Below are 19,462 nucleotides of genomic sequence, written 5' to 3' on the forward strand. Positions count from 1 at the left end.
TCAGTCATCTTGTCAACCCATCTGTCATTCACTTAAAGTCCCATGACTTTCTTTACCATAAACACCCACTTGTAGCCTAGTTCAACTACTGTAAACACCCACTTGCAGCCTTGTGTCATCAGACATTCATTTCAGCGATTTCATTATCTCATGTTTATTTACATTTGTTTTATGTAGCTAGATTCGTATACATCATTCATCTAATTTTATCTGAGAAGTTATGTCATTTAGTGGCAGTATTTGTATGCCAGTTATCCCAACTTTCTGAAAATGTAAAACTTTCCTAAATATATTCCAGTTGTCATTTTTTTGATTGCCCAAACAACTGTAATGATCATCAACTGGGAAGCTCATTTTATGTACAGTTAGAATGCATGTGCAGCAGATCAGAATGGTGCAGCAGTAACCCAGTTTTAGGTACCTGTGGAAAATGAAATTTATTTTAATATCTGTCTAAATCTTAAAATTTCTAACCATTGAATTTCAAAGCACCACAGCACAATTCTGCAATAACAAACAAATTGAGCATAACCATATTTTCTTCTCCGCCTGAGAATCTATACATATTTATCTGTATCTCGTGACACCTGTTCCCAACTGGAAGTACCTCAAGGGAGTGAACTCATGTGCCACTTCAAAGTCTTTAATGCCTTATCCTTAACAGGCCCCTGGCAGAGGGGATCTCTTGAGCAGTGTTTGCAGAGGCTCCTGCCAAATGTTCCTATGTACTACTACCTCATGTTCTTTCCTCCATCTTAGAAACCCCATGTAATAATATAAGATCTGCATTCCAAAAGCTAGGGGCATGTGTAGGTGTTAAAAGTATTCTTTTGAATATCAATTCCATATCTCCACTGGAGTCATTTGCCTCAGTTTGGAGTACTTCTAGCATATCTTGGGTGGCTCTTTTAACACCTCCCAAAGCCTGGATGGAATGAAAGGGTTTCTGCCATATTAACTTTCCTATCACTTGCCTACAGCCATCCCTCTATCTAATGTATTTCTGCTGCCCTCCATGTTTTATAGGTACTATTTGGCCATTGCTTTCATGAACAGTTTCTGTGTGATTCATTCACTAAGGTTTAGACTTGTGGCATATTCCCTGCTGCTGCTTCCCATAGTTTGTTGTGTAGGGACCATTGTCTTGAGGTTTGACTATAATGTTACCTCCTTCCCCTGAACAGTGAAGCTGTGGAATTCTCATCTCCCTTTTGTCTCTCCTTTTCTCAACCTCTTAGGAGCTCAGTTTGATTTCTACAAATGCTTAATCTATATACAAGAAGCAGCATTGAATACTGCTGTGTTGGTTGGTCATCTATGAAACAAAGGGAAATAAACAAGTTGGAATGAATTCCAAAGCACTTTGTGAGAAAAATCAAATTGATGGAACATGTGAACTACCATGAAAGGCTGAGAGAATTGCAATTATATAATCTAGAAAAGAGAAGAGAGAGATGCATGATAGTCTATACATGTTAAGAAATTGAATGTATGAAAGAAATTGTATTAAACCTAAAAGCATTTCAGTAAGGAAGATGCAGAGTTATTAGAAATTCAAGAATACCATGGAACATACTGAAAATCAATCAATCAGAAACATATGACAATCCAACCAGGAAGCTAAGTTGACTGATCAGTACAGGCTACTTTTGAGAGAATTAAGAAACATGATTGGAGCTGCAGAAACATTTGAAGGAATTTTTGAAGTCAGTTTAGGCTGGAGCATTAGGCAGTAGTTGGTAGGAGGATTGGATAGAAGCAGTCGGTAGGGACATTAGGTAGGAGCCTCAGTAAACACCACTAGAGTTGCCCTCTTTCAGTGGCCTGTTAAAGGTGAGGCACTAAAGGCTAAGAAGCAGCAAGGGAATCCCCTTGTTATGGTGACTCTATTGCCATGGTCACCCCTTTGAGGGAGTTCCAATTGGACCAGGCATTAGAGATATAGATAGATAGAATCCTAGATGAATTGAGCATAAATGATTATGTTAAGCAGGGGCAACGTAGAAGTGTAGTCTTGTTCAACCGTTGCATGTGGTGACTGCTTATTGATGATACATGAGTGAACTTTTTGGTGATGGCTATCCCTTAAAGAGTAGTAAAGGTACACCGCCGATTTTCTGGCACTCTTGGTTCCAAAGCCTTGCTGGATTAACCGTTTTGCCGGACCAGCTGTGGTCATGTAATATTAATTCATCAACACACCTCTAACCCATGAGTTATACATCTCCCATGTGTCAAAAGTATACCATGGACTGCTAGAAATTTAAGATTAAACAAATATTGAATGTTTGAGCACCTTAAGATGGTAAGTCTGTCCTTAGATTGTTTGAATCCTGTGGGGTCTTCTTCGTCTTCTATTGTTAGTGTTTTCCTAAATGTGCACTGCCAGAATAACGCAGTTTCATCTGCATTATACACCTGCTCAGGACTTAGGTGCATGTCAGCTATGAGTTTTGCAAATTTGTCCTCATACTTGGCAGCTCTTTTGTGGCTTGCAGACTGCTTTTCTCCGCACACTTTATTCATGGAAATTGCATGGCGCTTCTTAAATCTTTGAAGCCATCCTTCACTATAGTCACACTCATGTTATGATTTAAGTTCTTTATGGAACAACCTAGCCTAGTCGATTATCATGCTCCCTTACCAGTCCACTCCATCACTCCAGCGCTGTCGAAACCATTCCATCATTATTCGATCATGCTCAGTACTCTTACCATCTTTCATAGTTTTTGTAATCGTCATTTGCTGCTTGGAATTGCTGTCTGCATAGAATTTCAGTATTTTTTTCCTTTGCTTCTTTATGTCACAGACAGTTGATGAACCAAGACTGTAGATGTCACACAGCTTATGCACTGAAACACCACGGTCCATTTTTTCAACAATTCTACTTTATCTTGGATTGATATAGACTGGTGTTTATGTTTGAGACCACGAATGACACGCTTATATGTCTTAGAAACCATTGCTAGGGTTACATTCAAGCAAAATAAGTTAAGAATCTCACAGAATTGTGGTATCACCACCAACAAGTGCAGTGTAAAGAATGTGAATAGGCGTGCCCTACACACAACACCATCTGTGACTGCCAAGTAAACTAGTCTGTTGACCGCAGTAATTTCAAATGACCTCATGTAATTTTGTCCGGACTAAAGGAGGTGCTGGACCATCAGATGCTGGATATTCAGTGGTGTACCTGTATAAGACCTTTTCCATCATTCTACCTAGAAGTCAGTGGATTTGGTAGCATGTGTGTGCAAATGCATTGGTGCAATTATGGGATATGAGATCATGTCTTCAGGTAAGATCATATAACAAGGTCAGTGCAAACCTGAGTCATCATTGTGGGAAATGACAATGAAATGACCCTGTTTCTAAGAATTCATATAAGAAGCAGAATATGTTCTAAAGGCCACTTTGACTTACAGAAGAGTTGAACCTCCAGTCTCTGAATTTTGACATTCATTCTTGGCTCCTTTTTCATGGGGATCACTTGCTGCCTAATGGTTCTTTTAGGTTTGATTTCCACTTTTAGTATTGCTTTTGACGAGGAACAGAGGCTTTTCTCATCTCTCAAAACTTCCCTTTTTCCGTAAAGGATTTTCTGGTTAATCTCAGTATGTTTCAGTGCCCTTAAGACTGAGAATATCTCATAGAAAAGAAAATCAGAATATATCTGTTTTAAGGTAATATTTATGAATGAGAATGCTCACTCTGTCTTCTCCAGATTGGTTCCACAGGGAAGGGAAGGACAGAGTTTCCCTTTATAAGACAACTACTTTTCTTCAGGGCTTGGTAAGGCAAATGGGATATGGTGTTTTGTAACCTTTTAACATTCACAAAGATTTTTTCTCTGAATCAACATCCATTGATGAAGATCCTGACAGTCTGAATTCCTGCAAGAATATCAAGGTTATGTTGTGGATATGCATAGGGAGGGGGGCACTTATGAATGCCAAATGCTTCAGTAGGACAATCACTCTCAGTGGTGTTACTCAACCTGCTAAAAGTTAGACTGATAGTGAAAATTCATGTTTAGTAGGGATGTATCAATGGGAGCACAATCACTTCAAAGAGGCTCTCACTCTGAAGGTGTGTACCAAGAAATAGTACAGCTTTGGGCTGCAGGAGCCTTTAGAAAGGTTCTGGGTAACACCTTGACTTTCATAGAAATTGATACTGTGGTAATTATAATTACCCTTCACACATGACAGGTGGGAAGTGAGCAGTTTTTGTCGATATTGCCACATTTGCCTATTTCTTTTGATGTACCATAGTTATATGAATGCTACAGTTAAAGTTACCAATACAGTATATTTTTGAAGTATATTTAGAAAGAAATAAAAACAAACCAACAATAATTCCATCGATATGTTAGGTAGAAAAGAAAAGTATTAAGACATAGATGAAAACAATACTGTCTACTCTTGTCTTTAATAGCAATCGAACAGTAGCCCCTCAGTGGGTATTACAAGGCAAAATTTACTTTGATGTTTATCTTAATAAGAACATATGTAAAGGTACAAAAGCCTGAGATATTTAGGGAAGGGAAAAACTGTGTTGGTGTTAGAGGGTTATCCTGTCTGTTGTTTTAAGTCATCCTCTTTCCTTTGTATCATTCTGGAAGTTTGCTGAATCTGTACAAATGTCCCTAACTGACAGAGCATTCATTTACATGGAAAGACTTGGGGCATGCTTTAAAACAACTTTCAGTTATGTGCTGAGACTTCTGTGTAGTTTCTGATATCTAAGTAATATTGAAGAGGACAAGCTGTGTCCTCTCTTTATATAAGAGAGCAGTTAAAATTAATGCATTCTTGTCATTTTGTAACTCCATGTTTTTTTTCCATGAGACTATATGGGCTCTTTAAACTAGATCTAGAAACATCATTGTAGTGAAAACATTTCTTATTCATTATTCTATAATGATGGAAAGTACAGTGTGGAGAGAATGACTTTGGAAATGTCGTGAACACATTTCCTGTTCATAATGAAGGAAAGTGCAGTGTGGAGACAATGGGTTTGGAAATCTAAAACTTCTAGTCATAAAAAGAATAGTTCTACAGTGCTTCTCCATTCCTTCCATACTCTTGTTAGAAAGAAGAGCTTTCTTACATCTAAGTTCAATTCTCAAAGGCACTTGCCTTTTTGAGGCACCCCTTTCAAGAAGTTAAAATGGGACTTTAGGCAGGTATCCCTCAAAAGAACTCCTTGCTAGTCAGGGTTGACTCCAGAACTTCCAAGGCTTTTGAGAATCCAATATGTGGGTGTATCTCATTTTAAAAAGAGGTCTGGAGAGGAATTGTAGTATCAGTCGTTCTTGTTGAAGAAAATTTTTGGACAGCCCATGACTCAGTTCTTACAAGAATATACCACAGAAGTTAGGGGCAAGAATTCATGGAGCCTGCAGTAGGACCACTTTTGATTAACACTTTTGTGGTCCAAAGAAAGGTATTTATACTGGAAAGGAAGGATGGTGGATATATCTTTCATATACCCTCATTCTGAAAGATGACCACTTTACAAAGTCTCTGCCAGGCGTACTATAAAAAGTTGGACAATCACTAGAGACTTAAAGGATGCTTGCTTGCATATTCCTGTGCACTACAGATAGAGAATTATTATTCAGAACTGGTACATGGACCAAGTAGTTCAAGGTGATATCATTCTGCTTATGTTAATTCCACAAATTTTCTCTAGATTTATTGCTGCCCTCATAAAAACTAAATTTCTCTGAAGTGATGGTTATGTTTACCCTTACATTTTTGGATATTTTCTTCTTAAAGGAGGAATTTGCTAGACAAGGGCTTGGGGACCTGCTTTATTTTTTATTCTGGACAAGTCTTGCTCCATTCCCAGCCAGAAATTAAATTGGCTTGGAATATATAGGAATTCTTAGACTGGCTTTCTTTTTCTCCATAAGGACAGAGCTGTGGACTATGCAAACATGTCAGTTGGTGTTTGTCCCCAGCCCTTGGTGTCTCAGTGCCAGATACAGCAACATCAAGGGAAGTTTAATCTTGCCGGCTTGTCGAGGAACATGGCAAGGCTGCAGGCTAAATATATTACCTTTTTGGTAAACAAATTCTTTCTTACAGGTAAACAAATTCTTTCTTACAGAAAGCAGAGCTCTTCCAGGAGCAATTCCTGAGGATTTTCCTTAGATCCTGTAGTTTGGTGGATTGACAGAAAGATCCCCCATAAATTTATTCCTTGGAGAGCACTATTGATTTTTCTGGTGGTTTGGATGGATGTATCAAAATCAAGGGTGGGGCTTCCACTCTTTGGAGGGTCATATAGGTGTGGGCCTTTTGGTGGAGTAGCGAGTTTTTGTGTCAACAGAAAGGAGTTGTTGGTTCCAGGGTTTCTTATCTCCCAGATTTCCTGAGCCCATGATGTAGAGTTTTATATCTGTTGAACATTACTGTGGCTGTCTGAACAAAGGCTCTTGCAAATCCCTGCCTCTCTGGGTCTGTGGGAAAGGTTCTCTTTCTGGTAATGCCCAAAGGCCTTTTTCTCCAAGCTTGTTACCTTCAAGGAGTATGTAGTGTCTTGACAGATGCCCTATCAAGATCAACACTGTATGAACAACAATTTCTTTCAGAAAAGAGGCTTTCAGGGTGATTTTTTCTTTTGGAGTGCCAACCCAAGTAAATATCTTCGCCATCGGAAGCAGTGCTTGAAAACCTAAATTTGATTCTTTCAGGTTTAGACTGTGAGCAATTGTAGCAGATGTTCTGTTCATGATTGGAATTGTTGGTACCACATTTATCTCTTTCCTTCAATAAAACTTTTGGGAAAAGCTATTCTCTGATTACAGATAGATTTTGTGGTTGAGTATTTCTGTAGACCCAAAGAGGGACAGATGTTAGATTTGTTTGTTGCTGAGTTTCGAAATGGAAAAAATAATCATGAATTTTCATATCAAATCGAAGAAAACAGGATTCAATTTAGAAAGTTTATTTTTCCATCTCTTCTCTGCTGATGCCATTTTTTACAAACTGAAGTGTTCTGAGAAAAAGAATGTAGCAGTCACATGATGTGGTTTTCCCATAGATTTCTGTCTAAAGAAGCAGCTTTGTGCTCCTATTTTGATCATTTTTATTGTATAGAATATGCCATAAACATATATAATGCAAGAAACAGTTCAGACTTGTATTTTCCCCTTTACATCTTGAAAAGATTCTCAAAAATTCCACATATATTGAAAACTAGCATTCACATATTGTGTGAGCCTACATAGTTGAAATATCCTTAAAGCACATGTTAAGTAGGCACTACTGAAGTGTAATACATATAGGAGTATAAGGCCTCAAATGCAGAAAATCAGCAGAGTGATTCATTCCACCCCTCTCGTATCTTCCATACCCTTTTTGGCCTTACAGCTCTTGTCATGAAACTGTAGTGGATAAAAACATGATGACTAATGGTGAAGGAAAGGGGACTCAAAAGAAACTTTGTACCCCCTGATAAAGTTCCTCTCAGAGGCCCTGCACTGTTGTATTTCATTGAATAGTGAATGCCTGTCACATACTACTAGATGCCACCAGCTGCTGCTATGATTGGTCCCAGTTTTGATCTTCTGGGGGCAGAGCAGCCTTCAATAGCACTGGTAATGGTAGTGTTTGATACAGAGGAATTGATGCCTTCTTTTTCACCTTTTGCACTTCCACCAGCTTTTACAGTGGAGACATGATCCTGGGCTACTTTTAATGCTTTTTGATGCCTCGACTCAACTCTTTGCTGTCACCTGATGATCCCCTTTTCCTTTTTATATTCCACCATGTCAAGGTCACCTTACACCCATGATGACCAGCTTCTGTTTGTAGCACAGTGAAATCTTGCTTAATTTACATGACAGTCACTGTCTTGATGAACAAATGTTAAATGGGCAATAAGATCTCCTCATGACTGCTGTATCATCATCATTCTTTTCCTGTTTTCATTCAGCAATATGTATTCATTGACAAGCTTTTCTTCCCTCTTCATGGTGAAAGGCTTGTAGCTCTCAGCAATCTTTGCTCATTCCCAGATGTTCAACAGCTTTATGGTTACAAAGTTGATGAATTCTTTTAAAGTATGCTTTTCCTCTTGGAAATGAAATAGATAGACTGACACTTTTGTTTTTTGTTGCCATTTTGGAAAAAGACAGAAATGAGTAAGGACTACCGAATGGCAACCAAGGTTTGCAAAATGAAACAAATAAGCATAAAGCTTTCCTGTTTTTACGAAAATGAACAGAATAAAGTCATGGTGTTGTTATTGCAATGAATTGTGATTTTTATAATGTAGATCAATTTCTTTTGTCTTAATGTATGGAAGATGATGTACTGTTTGCTACCTCTCATAAGCCATGATGTAGTATTTCCTAGGAGATGCAGTGTCTGCTGTGTTGAGAAAGCCTTGCAAGTCTGTATGTAGCTGAGTGAGACATATGCTTAACTTGGTCTCGAACTCTGGAAAAGGACTTAGAAACATGAAAGTATAAAGTATGTTGATTGTATCAAAGTCTCATTATTCTGGGTAATTGTATTCATGATCAGACCACCCCAGGTACATGAAGAAATTCTTGCATTTTCTGTTTGCATATTTTTGCCTTAGCCACAGTCTGATTCTTGATGATTCATATGAAATTTAAAGGAGTACTAATAGTTGCATATTTTGGATCAAAATGTATTTAGTTTCCATGAATAATCTGATAATAATGGTACCCAGAAATCTGAAACATTCACAGATATACAAAAATTAGTTCAGATTCAGATTCTCTAGGTTTAGATTAGATGTTATAGCAAATTGCAGCTTATCTTCAAGATAAGGAAAATTTTTAGCATTAGAATATCCTCCTGAACCACTCACTGAGTTGTGAGTGTGAAAACAGTGCCATGTCCCAAAATTAGATCAATCATAACTTCATAACTAATTGGAAACTAATGCTGAAATTTTGCAAGCAGCCACCATTTTCACAGATGTGCACATGAGTGAAATTTCATAGAATTTGGAGATGGTCACTTAGGATGATATCCAGATTTTGGGTAATTTGGCACGGAATAATCCAATTGCTAAGTTGTGATATAGGTTCTCAAAAAGTTGAGATCTAGATGCCATCCATGTGTTGCAGAGTTACCCAGAAAGGAGGAAACACTCAGGCAGTGAGATGGCTGGCTCAAGCATTAAAGATATTTATGTGTATTCTGATGTGTAACTGGCAATCAGAGGGTTCTCTTACAAATAAGCAAACAAGAGTTCCTGCCTCATCTTAGTAGGTAAGACATCTGTTAGCCATTGCATGTTGGTCATAACTAATAACCCCTATTTGGATATTAAGTTTACAAGTTCAACCTTGTCAACAGAAATGCTGTACTTATCGATGCTCCCTATTTTAGGAATAAACAACATTGTACTCCAATATAACAAGCAAAATATTTTCAGCCATTTCTTGTTAACCATAGCTGATGACTCAGTTTGATATATTGATTATATTTGCAAGTTGAGCCATGCTAACAGATATGTTGTATCTTTTTGTAATATGATGTCTGTTTCGTTTGGGTTTACTTCTAATGTCTTTTGACATGAAATTCTCATTTATAAAGTTTAAAGTTGTCAGCACAAGGTTTCCACTGTGCTAGTTGGCACATACTCTTAAGTTTTGTGTAAATGACTCACTATTGGTGAAAGAAAGTTTTGTTGCACTAAGTACCTGTATTTTTGTTGCTCCTTACCTCTAATTTTGTGATACCAGAGATATCTTTGATAGTAGCAGGTTATACTAGTAAAAGAAATTTGAAGAAGAGCTGTGCAGTCTGTATTCTATGTGTTTTCTATGGTCATGCATGTTTTACGAATGTATATAGTTTTATTATCTTTATTTTACTTATGTTAATTTTTTACGTATGTGTGTATATTCTTTTATCTCAGAGTGGAGGAGGGCCACCAGGTGCTAATGTTCCTGCGGGTTATGGTGCACCTCCCATGGGCTTTAGGATGCCTCCTCCAGGACCTGGTTTGCCTCCTCGTCTGCCACCTCCAGCATTTATTCCTCCAGGAGCTCCACCAGGCTTGCCACCACCAGCATTCAGTGTCCCACCTCCTGGTTTTATGGGCTCCTTTGGTCAGGCTCCTGCAGGTACACTAATTTTTACACTCATCCTTTGATTGTGTAACACCTATCTACATATATTCAGTCTTGTATTTGAAATGGAGCCAACAGCTTGATAGCCCCCTGATTCTCAAACTGAGCTGTCTCCTTTTTCACAGTTTTCAAAAACAAAAAACAGACAAGTGTTCCAAGGTATAACAGTTGGTAATAGATGACAGAAGTGGATTTTGACAGCTCTCAAATGCCAAAAATCCATTTCTGCCAGGATGCTTTGGTCCCTTATACACACTGATGAGAGGTGCCACCTGTAATGCTCTAAATGGAGAGGATTTTTCAGAATCTTGCCTTCTGCTTTCAAAATTTAACCTGTTTTAGAATTTGTTGAGAAGGCTGCATATTGTTTAATTAGGTCCACGTGCACTGCACATGCAGAATTACTGTGACAAAATGTAAAAGAGGAAATATACTGCCTTATGATATATATCTTGAATAATCAAATACATTTGTAGCCTATATTTTTGTGTTAATGTTAGAACTCGCTTCTGGATATTTTATGTTTTGTATTCTTATTGTTACCTGGTATAGCTATCTTTTATTTTTTAACTACTTGGGATAGATTCCGTACTTCTTGTTATGAGATGTGGGTTATTGGGATGTGTAGTTATGAAGAACAAATGAGGCATGACAAGTGGTTTTATGCTTTGCATAGAATGAAGTGTGGCAAAGTGCATAGAGTGGATGGGATTGCATGCACCTCACCACGACCTGTACAAACATTAAAAATCCCAACTACCAGTCTGTAACACAGTTACTCTTTTTCTTAAGAAATTCACCTGCAATAGTGTGTGCTTCAGTCACCTAACCACATTTTATAATATGCAAGGCTTTCACAACTTCTCTCTTCACTAAGTTGCTCTCTGTGTACCTCCATGATGAAAGCATCCCACACCTGCCATCTTATCATGTATACTTAATTCCTGTCCCAGGAGTCCCTTCTGTCCATACAGGCTTCTTGCAGTACTCAGGAAGCAGGCCACATCTACCAGTCATAAAGAATTGTGATGTTTTGTGTGTACCTGTATGCAGAAAGTGTACTCCAATTTACTCTATCCCATGAACATCTTTCTCCTTGTACATTCAGGCCTTGAGCACTCAAGATCTTTTTCACTCCATTCTTCCATTGCCAATTTGGTCTTCTCCTCCTCCTTGTACCCTCCACTTATGACATAGTATAGCCTTTGTCAACTTCTGCTCACTCATTCTCTCCATGTGTCCAAACAATTTCAGCACACCCACTTCAGATTTCTCAACCATACTCTTCATATTACCACACCTCTCTCTTTCCCTTCTATTACCTACTTGATCAAACCACCTTACATGTCACATTGTCCTCAAACATTTGATTTCAAACACTTCCACCCTATTCAGCACATCATCCTCATCTGTATCCACTGCCTTGCATCAGTACAACATTTTTGGGACCACTGTACCATCAAACATATCCATTTTGTCCCTCCCAGATAAAGACCTCTCTCTCTGCATGTTCTTCAATCTTCCAGAGCTTTTGCCCTCTCACTCACCCTGTGACTCAGTTCCTCTTCCATGGTTCCATTCGCAACCATGTCCACTCCCAAGTATCTATAACATTTCACTTAGGTAGAAGTAGTAGGTTGTAACATTAGGCAAGAATATTAAGTATACACATTAGGTAGAAGTAGTTGGTAGGAACATTAGTTAGGATCCCCTAAGAACACTGCACTAAAGTTGTCCTTTGCCAGTGGCCTGTTAAGGGAGAGGCATTACAGGTTAGGCTAAGAAGTGTCAATGGGGTTCAACTGTTATGAAGACTCTTCTGCCATGGGCACCCGTTGAGGGAGTTCCCAAAGGGAAAGGATGTCAGAGATTATTTTATTTTTTATTACACTTGATTGCTGTTTCCCATGTTAGAGAGTTAGCACCAGGAAATAGACAAAGAAAGACACATCCACTCAAATGCACACATATTTTCATACCTGCACATATACGTATGTGTACATACATTTTTTTTTATATTCGCCATTTTCCAAATTAGCGAGGTAGCCTTAAGAACAGAGGATTGAGCCTAAGAGGGAAAATTCTCACTTGACCCCCTTCTCTGTTCGCTCTTTTGGAAAAGTAAAATCTGGAGGGGAGGATTTCCAGCCTTCCCTCCCCTTTTAGTGCCAGGAAACAGACGAAGAAAGATCCATCCTCTCATTTACACACATATATTCATACACTCCCATACACGTACATATACATATCAACATATACACATGTACATACACGGCCATATACATATAAGCACATGTACATATTCATATTCGCTTGCCTTCATCTATTCCTGTGCTGCCCTGCCCCACAGGAAACAACATTGTCATCCTCTGCATCAGTGAGATAGCACCAGGAAAACAGACAAAAAAGGTCACATTCGATCACACTCGGTCTCAAACTGTTATGTGTAATTCACCAAAACCATAACCCTCTATCCACATCCAGGCCCCATAGACCTTTCCATGGATTACCCCAGATGTTTCACATGTCCTGGTTCAATCCATTCACAGCACGTCGACCCTGGTGTACCACATTGTTCCAATTCCCTCTGTTCCTTTCATGTCTCTCACCCCTCCCTATATGTTTAGGCCCTGATCATATGTCTAAACCATTTTAACACACTCTCGTCTGCTCTCTCAACCACAATCTTTTCATTACCACACATCTATCTTACCCATTCGTTACTTACTCGATCAATCCACCTCACACCACATATTGTATGCAAACATTTCATTTCCAACACATCCACCTTCATCTGTACAACCTTATCTATAGTCCATGCCTCGCAACTATATGACATTGTTGGAACTACTGTTCCTTCAAACATACCTATTTTTTCCACTCTTGAGATCATTTTCTCTCTTTCCACACATTCTTCATTGCTCTCAGAACCTTCACCCCTACCCTATGACTTGCTTCCACTTCCATGGTTCCACTCACTGCTAAGTTCACTCCCTAATATCTAAAACGCTTTACTTCCTCCAATGTTTCTCCATTCAGACACACATCCTAACTAACTTGCCCCTCAACCCTGCTGAATTCTCACTCGAATCAGCCTTCAGTGCTGTATCATCAGTGAACAACAACTGACTCACTTCCCAGGCCCTCTTATCCCAAATGGACTGCATACTCATCCCTCTCCAAAACTCCTGCATTTACCTTCCTAACCACCCCATCCATAAACAGATTAAACAACCATGGTGACATAACCACCCCTGCTGAAGACTGACCTGGGAACATAATCACTCCTCTGTTTCTACTGGTACATATGCTTTACACCCTTGATGAATACTTCTCCCTACTTCTAGGAGCTTACATCCCATGCCATATATTGTTAAGACCTTCCGCAAAGCAACTTTATCATATGCCTTCTCCAGATCCATGAATGCTACATACAAAACTATCTGTTTTTCTAAGTATTTTTCACATTCTTCAAAGCAGACACCAAATCCACACATCCTTTACCACTTCTGAAATGTATATCATTTTTTTCCAGGTGAAGGGAGTGGAGCTGTAATTTCTGCAGGTCCTCAGCTGAATACTCCTCCCGCCAGTAATTCTCCTGCTACTGTTCAAGCAGGATCTCCTGCCACTACTCCTGTCCCATCAACTTCTGCAAGTGCATCACCAGCCAGTGTAGCTGTGTCGGGAACACTTTCTCCTGCCCTTCCTGCCACAGCCCCTAGTGCTCCTGCAGCAACCAAGACTGAGGCTACGTAAGTGAAATTGTATCAAAACTGTATGTTAATGCAAACAAAACCTCTCCTAGAATTACCAATTTACACTTATTGGGATCCTTCTCTCGAGCCTTCTCTGCTCTCATATAACATTATAAATTTATGTATGCTCTCAATATTGAACATATCTTCAATTTTATTTCATTTGTCCACCAATCTTATATTTTAAAAGTACATCTTTACATCATTGAAATTTTTTTTTTGCTTAATTTCTTGCTATTTTCACTGGTTGTCCTGTCCCTACATCTCTCAAAGAACTGTTCACTGTCTGTGTCATTGATCTAGTTTGAAAACTAAAGGTTGTGATTAGGTCACTCTGCTCTTTTCTGAGTTGGACAAATTTAAAGCCTCTCACCTTTCCCTGTAACTTAACTTTCTTAATTTTGCTAACATCTTTATTGCTCTCGTTTGCTCCTTCTTTGTTCATCCTTTGAGCTTCTTTAGGTATGGTAAACAAATTTGGGAGTCATATTCTTGTCATGGCCATATATATGATTTCAACTGCTTTCTGAATAATCTCCATTGGAAGAAGTTGAGTGCTTTTCTAATACTTGCTAGCGGACAGTTGGTCTCTTTAACTTTTCTCCAAAAGTGGGACTCTGGTTAGTGACATTGTCGATTCCCAATGTTTTTTCAAATGCAGATTCTTGTAGCTTGTGTCCTATGAGATAATGATCTTGGCAAGACCTTCTTACTGGCTGGTATGGCACTGATGCATTCATTCTTTTAATTTAATTTTATAACTACAGTAATTGCCTTTCTTACTTTAGTGATGTTGCTTTGGGAACAAATGAACAAAGATTTCTTTCTCACCCTTTCATTCTGTAGCAGTCATGTATGATATACCAGAATCAGTGCCTATCATCTAAAGCAGAGCCCCATTGCCTACTCTAGTGTTTATGTTGACCATGTTATATTCAGAAATATAGAGAGTGTGATGTGAGGTGGTTTTATCGAGCAAGTAATAAAAGGGTAAGAGAAAAGTGAGGTAGTAGAAAGAGTGTGGTTGAAAGCTGTAGAGGGTGTGCTGAAATGGTTTGGACATTAGAAGAGAATGAGTGAGGACAGGTTGACAAAGGAGATATATGCGTCAGAAGTGGAGGGAACAAGGAGAACAGGGAAACCAAATTGCAGATGGAAGGACAGAGGGAGAAAGATTTTGAGTGATCGGGGCCTGAGCATGCAGTAGGGTGAAAGGTATACATGGGATAGATATGGTATAGTGGGGTCAGCGTGCTGTTAATTGACTGGACTGAGGCATTTGAAACGTGTTATAAGCCATGGAAAATTCTGCGATGCCTGGATGTGTATAGGGAGCTGGGGTTTTGGTGCATTGTACATAAGAGCTCGAAAATGGATGTGAGCAGATGTGGCTTTCTTTGGCTGTTCCTGGCACTACCTCACTAACATGGAAGATGGTGATTAAGTATGAAGGAAGGAAGGATATATATATAGGGTTATAGTGATGGGTGATTTAAATGCAAAGGTGAGTAATGTGGCAGTTGAGGGAATAATTGATATACATGGGGTGTTCAGTTTTGTAAATGGAAATGGTGAAGAGCTTGTAGATTTATGTGCTGAAAAAGGACTGGTGATTGGGAATACCTGGTTTAAAAAGCGAGATATACATAAATATACGTATGTAAGTAGGAGAGATGGCCAGAGAGCGTTATTGGATTACGTGTTAATTGACAGGTGCGCGAAAGAGAGACTTTTGGATGTTAATGTGCTGAGAGGTGCAACTGGAGGGATGTCTGATCATTATCTTGTGGAGGCTAAGGTGAAGATTTGTATGGGTTTTCAGAAAAGAAGAGTGAATGTTGGGGTGAAGAGGGTGGTGAGAGTAAGTGAGCTTGGGAAGGAGACTTGTGTGAGGAAGTATCAGGAGAGACTGAGTACAGAATGGAAAAAGGTGAGAACAATGGAAGTAAGGGGAGTGGGGGAGGAATGGGATGTATTTAGGGAATCAGTGATGGATTGCGCAAAAGATGCTTGTGGCATGAGAAGAGTGGGAGGTGGGTTGATTAGAAAGAGTAGTGAGTGGTGGGATGAAGAAGTAAGATTATTAGTGAAAGAGAAGAGAGAGGCATTTGGACGATTTTTGCAGGGAAAAAATGCAATTGAGTGGGAGATGTATAAAAGAAAGAACAGGAGGTCAAGAGAAAGGTGCAAGAGGTGAAAAAGAGGGCAAATGAGAGTTGGGGTGAGAGAGTATCATTAAATTTTAGGGAGAATAAAAAGATGTTCTGGAAGGAGGTAAATAAAGTGCGTAAGACAAGGGAGCAAATGGGAACTTCAGTGAAGGGCGCAAGTGGGGAGGTGATAACAAGTAGTGGTGATGTGAGAAGGAGATGGAGTGAGTATTTTGAAGGTTTGTTGAATGTGTTTGATGATAGAGTGGCAGATATAGGGTGTTTTGGTCGAGGTGTGCAAAGTGAGAGGGTTAGGGAAAATGATTTGGTAAACAGAGAAGAGGTAGTAAAAGCTTTGCGGAAGATGAAAGCCGGCAAGGCAGCAGGTTTGGATGGTATTGCAGTGGAATTTATTAAAAAAGGGGTTGACTGTATTATTGACTGGTTGGTAAGGTTATTTAATGTATGTATGACTCATGGTGAGGTGCCTGAGGATGGGCGGAATGCGTGCATAGTGCCATTGTACAAAGGCAAAGGGGATAAGAGTGAGTGCTCAAATTTCAGAGGTATAAGTTTGTTGAGTATTCCTGGTAAATTATATGGGAGGATATTGATTGAGAGGGTGAAGGCATGTACAGAGCATCAGACTGGGGAAGAGCAGTGTGGTTTCAGAAGTGGTAGAGGATGTGTGGATCAGGTGTTTGCTTTGAAGAATGTATGTGAGAAATACTTAGAAAAGCAAATGGATTTGTATGTAGCATTTATGGATCTGGAGAAGGCATATGATAGAGTTGATAGAGATGCTCTGTGGAAGGTATTAAGAATATATGGTGTGGGAGGCAAGTTGTTGGAAGCAGTGAAAAGTTTTTATCGAGGATGTAAGTCATGTGTACGTTTAGGAAGAGAGGAAAGTGATTGGTTCTCAGTGAATGTAGGTTTACGGCAGGGGTGTGTGATGTCTCCATGGTTGTTTAATTTGTTTATGGATGGGGTTGTTAGGGAGGTGAATGCAAGAGTTTTGGAAAGAGGGACAAGTATGAAGTCTGTTGTGGATGAGAGAGCTTGGGAAGTGAGTCAGTTGTTGTTCGCTGATGATACAGTGCTGGTGGCTGATTCATGTGAGAAACTGCAGAAGCTGGTGACTGAGTTTGGTAAAGTGTGTGAAAGAAGAAAGTTAAGAGTAAATGTGAATAAGAGCAAGGTAATTAGGTACATTCGGGTTGAGGGTCAAGTCAATATGATCCACTTCCGCTTCCATGGTTCCATCCGCTGCCAGATCCACTCCCAGATATCTAAAACACTTCACTTCCTCCAGTTTTTCTCCATTCAAACTCACCTCCCAATTGACTTGACCCTCAACCCTACTGTACCTAATAACCTTGCTCTTATTCACATTTACTCTTAACTTTCTTCTTCCACACACTTTACCAAACTCAGTCACCAGCTTCTGCAGTTTCTCACATGAATCAGCCACCAGCGCTGTATCATCAGCGAACAACAACTGACTCACTTCCCAAGCTCTCTCATCCCCAACAGACTTCATACTTGCCCCTCTTTCCAAAACTCTTGCATTTACCTCCCTAACAACCCCATCCATAAACAAATTAAACAACCATGGAGACATCACACACCCCTGCCGCAAACCTACATTCACTGAGAACCAATCACTTTCCTCTCTTCCTACACGTACACATGCCTTACATCCTCGATAAAAACTTTTCACTGCTTCGAACAACTTTCCTCCCACACCATATATTCTTAATACCTTCCACAGAGCATCTCTATCAACTCTATCATATGCCTTCTCCAGATCCATAAATGCTACATACAAATCCATTTGCTTTTCTAAGTATTTCTCACATACATTCTTCAAAGCAAACACCTGATCCACACATCCTCTACCACTTCTGAAACCACACTGCTCTTCCCCAACCTGATGCTCTGTACATGCCTTCACCCTCTCAATCAATACCCTCCCATATAATTTACCAGGAATACTCAACAAACTTATACCTCTGTAATTTGAGCACTCACTCTTATCCCCTTTGCCTTTGTACAATGGCACTATGCACGCATTCCGCCAATCCTCAGGCACCTCACCATGAGTCATACATACATTAAATAACCTTACCAACCAGTCAACAATACAGTCACCCCCTTTTTTAATAAATTCCACTGCAATACCATCCAAACCTGCTGCCTTGCCGGCTTTCATCTTCCACAAAGCTTTCACTACCTCTTCTCTGTTTACCAAATCATTTTCCCTAACCCTCTCACTTTGCACACCACCTCGACCAAAACACCCTATATCTGCCACTCTATCATCAAACACATTCAACAAACCTTCAAAATACTCACTCCATCTCCTTCTCACATCACCACTACTTGTTATCACCTCCCCATTTGCGCCCTTCACTGAAGTTCCCATTTGCTCCCTTGTCTTACGCACTTTATTTACCTCCTTCCAGAACATCTTTTTATTCTCCCTAAAATTTAATGATACTCTCTCACCCCAACTCTCATTTGCCCTTTTTTTCACCTCTTGCACCTTTCTCTTGACCTCCTGTCTCTTTCTTTTATACATCTCCCACTCAATTGCATTTTTTCCCTGCAAAAATCGTCCAAATGCCTCTCTCTTCTCTTTCACTAATACTCTTACTTCTTCATCCCACCACTCACTACCCTTTCTAATCAACCCACCTCCCACTCTTCTCATGCCACAAGCATCTTTTGCGCAATCCATCACTGATTCCCTAAATACATCCCATTCCTCCCCCACTCCCCTTGCTTCCATTGTTCTCACCTTTTTCCATTCTGTACTCAGTCTCTCCTGGTACTTCCTCACACAGGTCTCCTTCTCAAGCTCACTTACTCTCACCACCCTCTTCACCCCAACATTCACTCTTCTTTTCTGAAAACCCATACAAATCTTCACCTTAGCCTCCACAAGATAATGATCAGACATCCCTCCAGTTGCACCTCTCAGCACATTAACATCCAAAAGTCTCTCTTTCGCACGCCTGTCAATTAACACGTAATCCAATAACGCTCTCTGGCCATCTCTCCTACTTACATAAGTATATAATATATATAATATATAATATATAATATATATATATATATATCTTTCTTTCAAACTATTCGCCATTTCCCGCATTAGCGAGGTAGCGTTAAGAACAGAGGACTGGGCCTTTGAGGAATACCCTCACCTGGCCCAATTCTCTGTTCCTTCTTTTGGAAAATTAAAAAAAACGAGAGGGGAGGATTTCCAGCCCCCCGCTCCCTCCCCTTTTAGTCGCCTTTTACGACACGCAGGGAATACGTGGGAAGTATTCTTTCTCCCCTATCCCCAGGGATAATATATATATATATATATATATATATATATATATATATATATATATATATATATATATATATATATATAT

At 39.4% G+C, this 19,462-nt stretch overlaps 1 protein-coding gene across 16 annotated transcripts in view; it reads left to right on the forward strand.

Annotated features, from left to right (window-relative positions):
- Prp40 (pre-mRNA processing factor 40) overlaps positions 1-19,462 on the forward strand; it is a 214,917-nt gene that overhangs the window by 12,626 nt on the left and 182,829 nt on the right. For 13 of the 16 annotated variants that reach the window (XM_071678354.1, XM_071678358.1, XM_071678365.1 and 10 more), the window contains 2 exons: positions 9,913-10,120; positions 13,662-13,881. In XM_071678354.1, the coding sequence (XP_071534455.1) occupies positions 9,913-10,120; positions 13,662-13,881 (428 nt within the window). Of the gene's footprint in view, positions 1-9,115; positions 9,261-9,912; positions 10,121-13,661; positions 13,882-19,462 lie in introns of all 16 variants that reach the window. The other 3 variants (XM_071678367.1, XM_071678363.1, XM_071678368.1) reach the window with 1 other exon arrangement.

This window comes from Panulirus ornatus, chromosome 27 (assembly GCF_036320965.1).
Source record: "Panulirus ornatus isolate Po-2019 chromosome 27, ASM3632096v1, whole genome shotgun sequence".
Classification (NCBI taxonomy): Eukaryota; Metazoa; Arthropoda; class Malacostraca; order Decapoda; family Palinuridae; genus Panulirus; species Panulirus ornatus.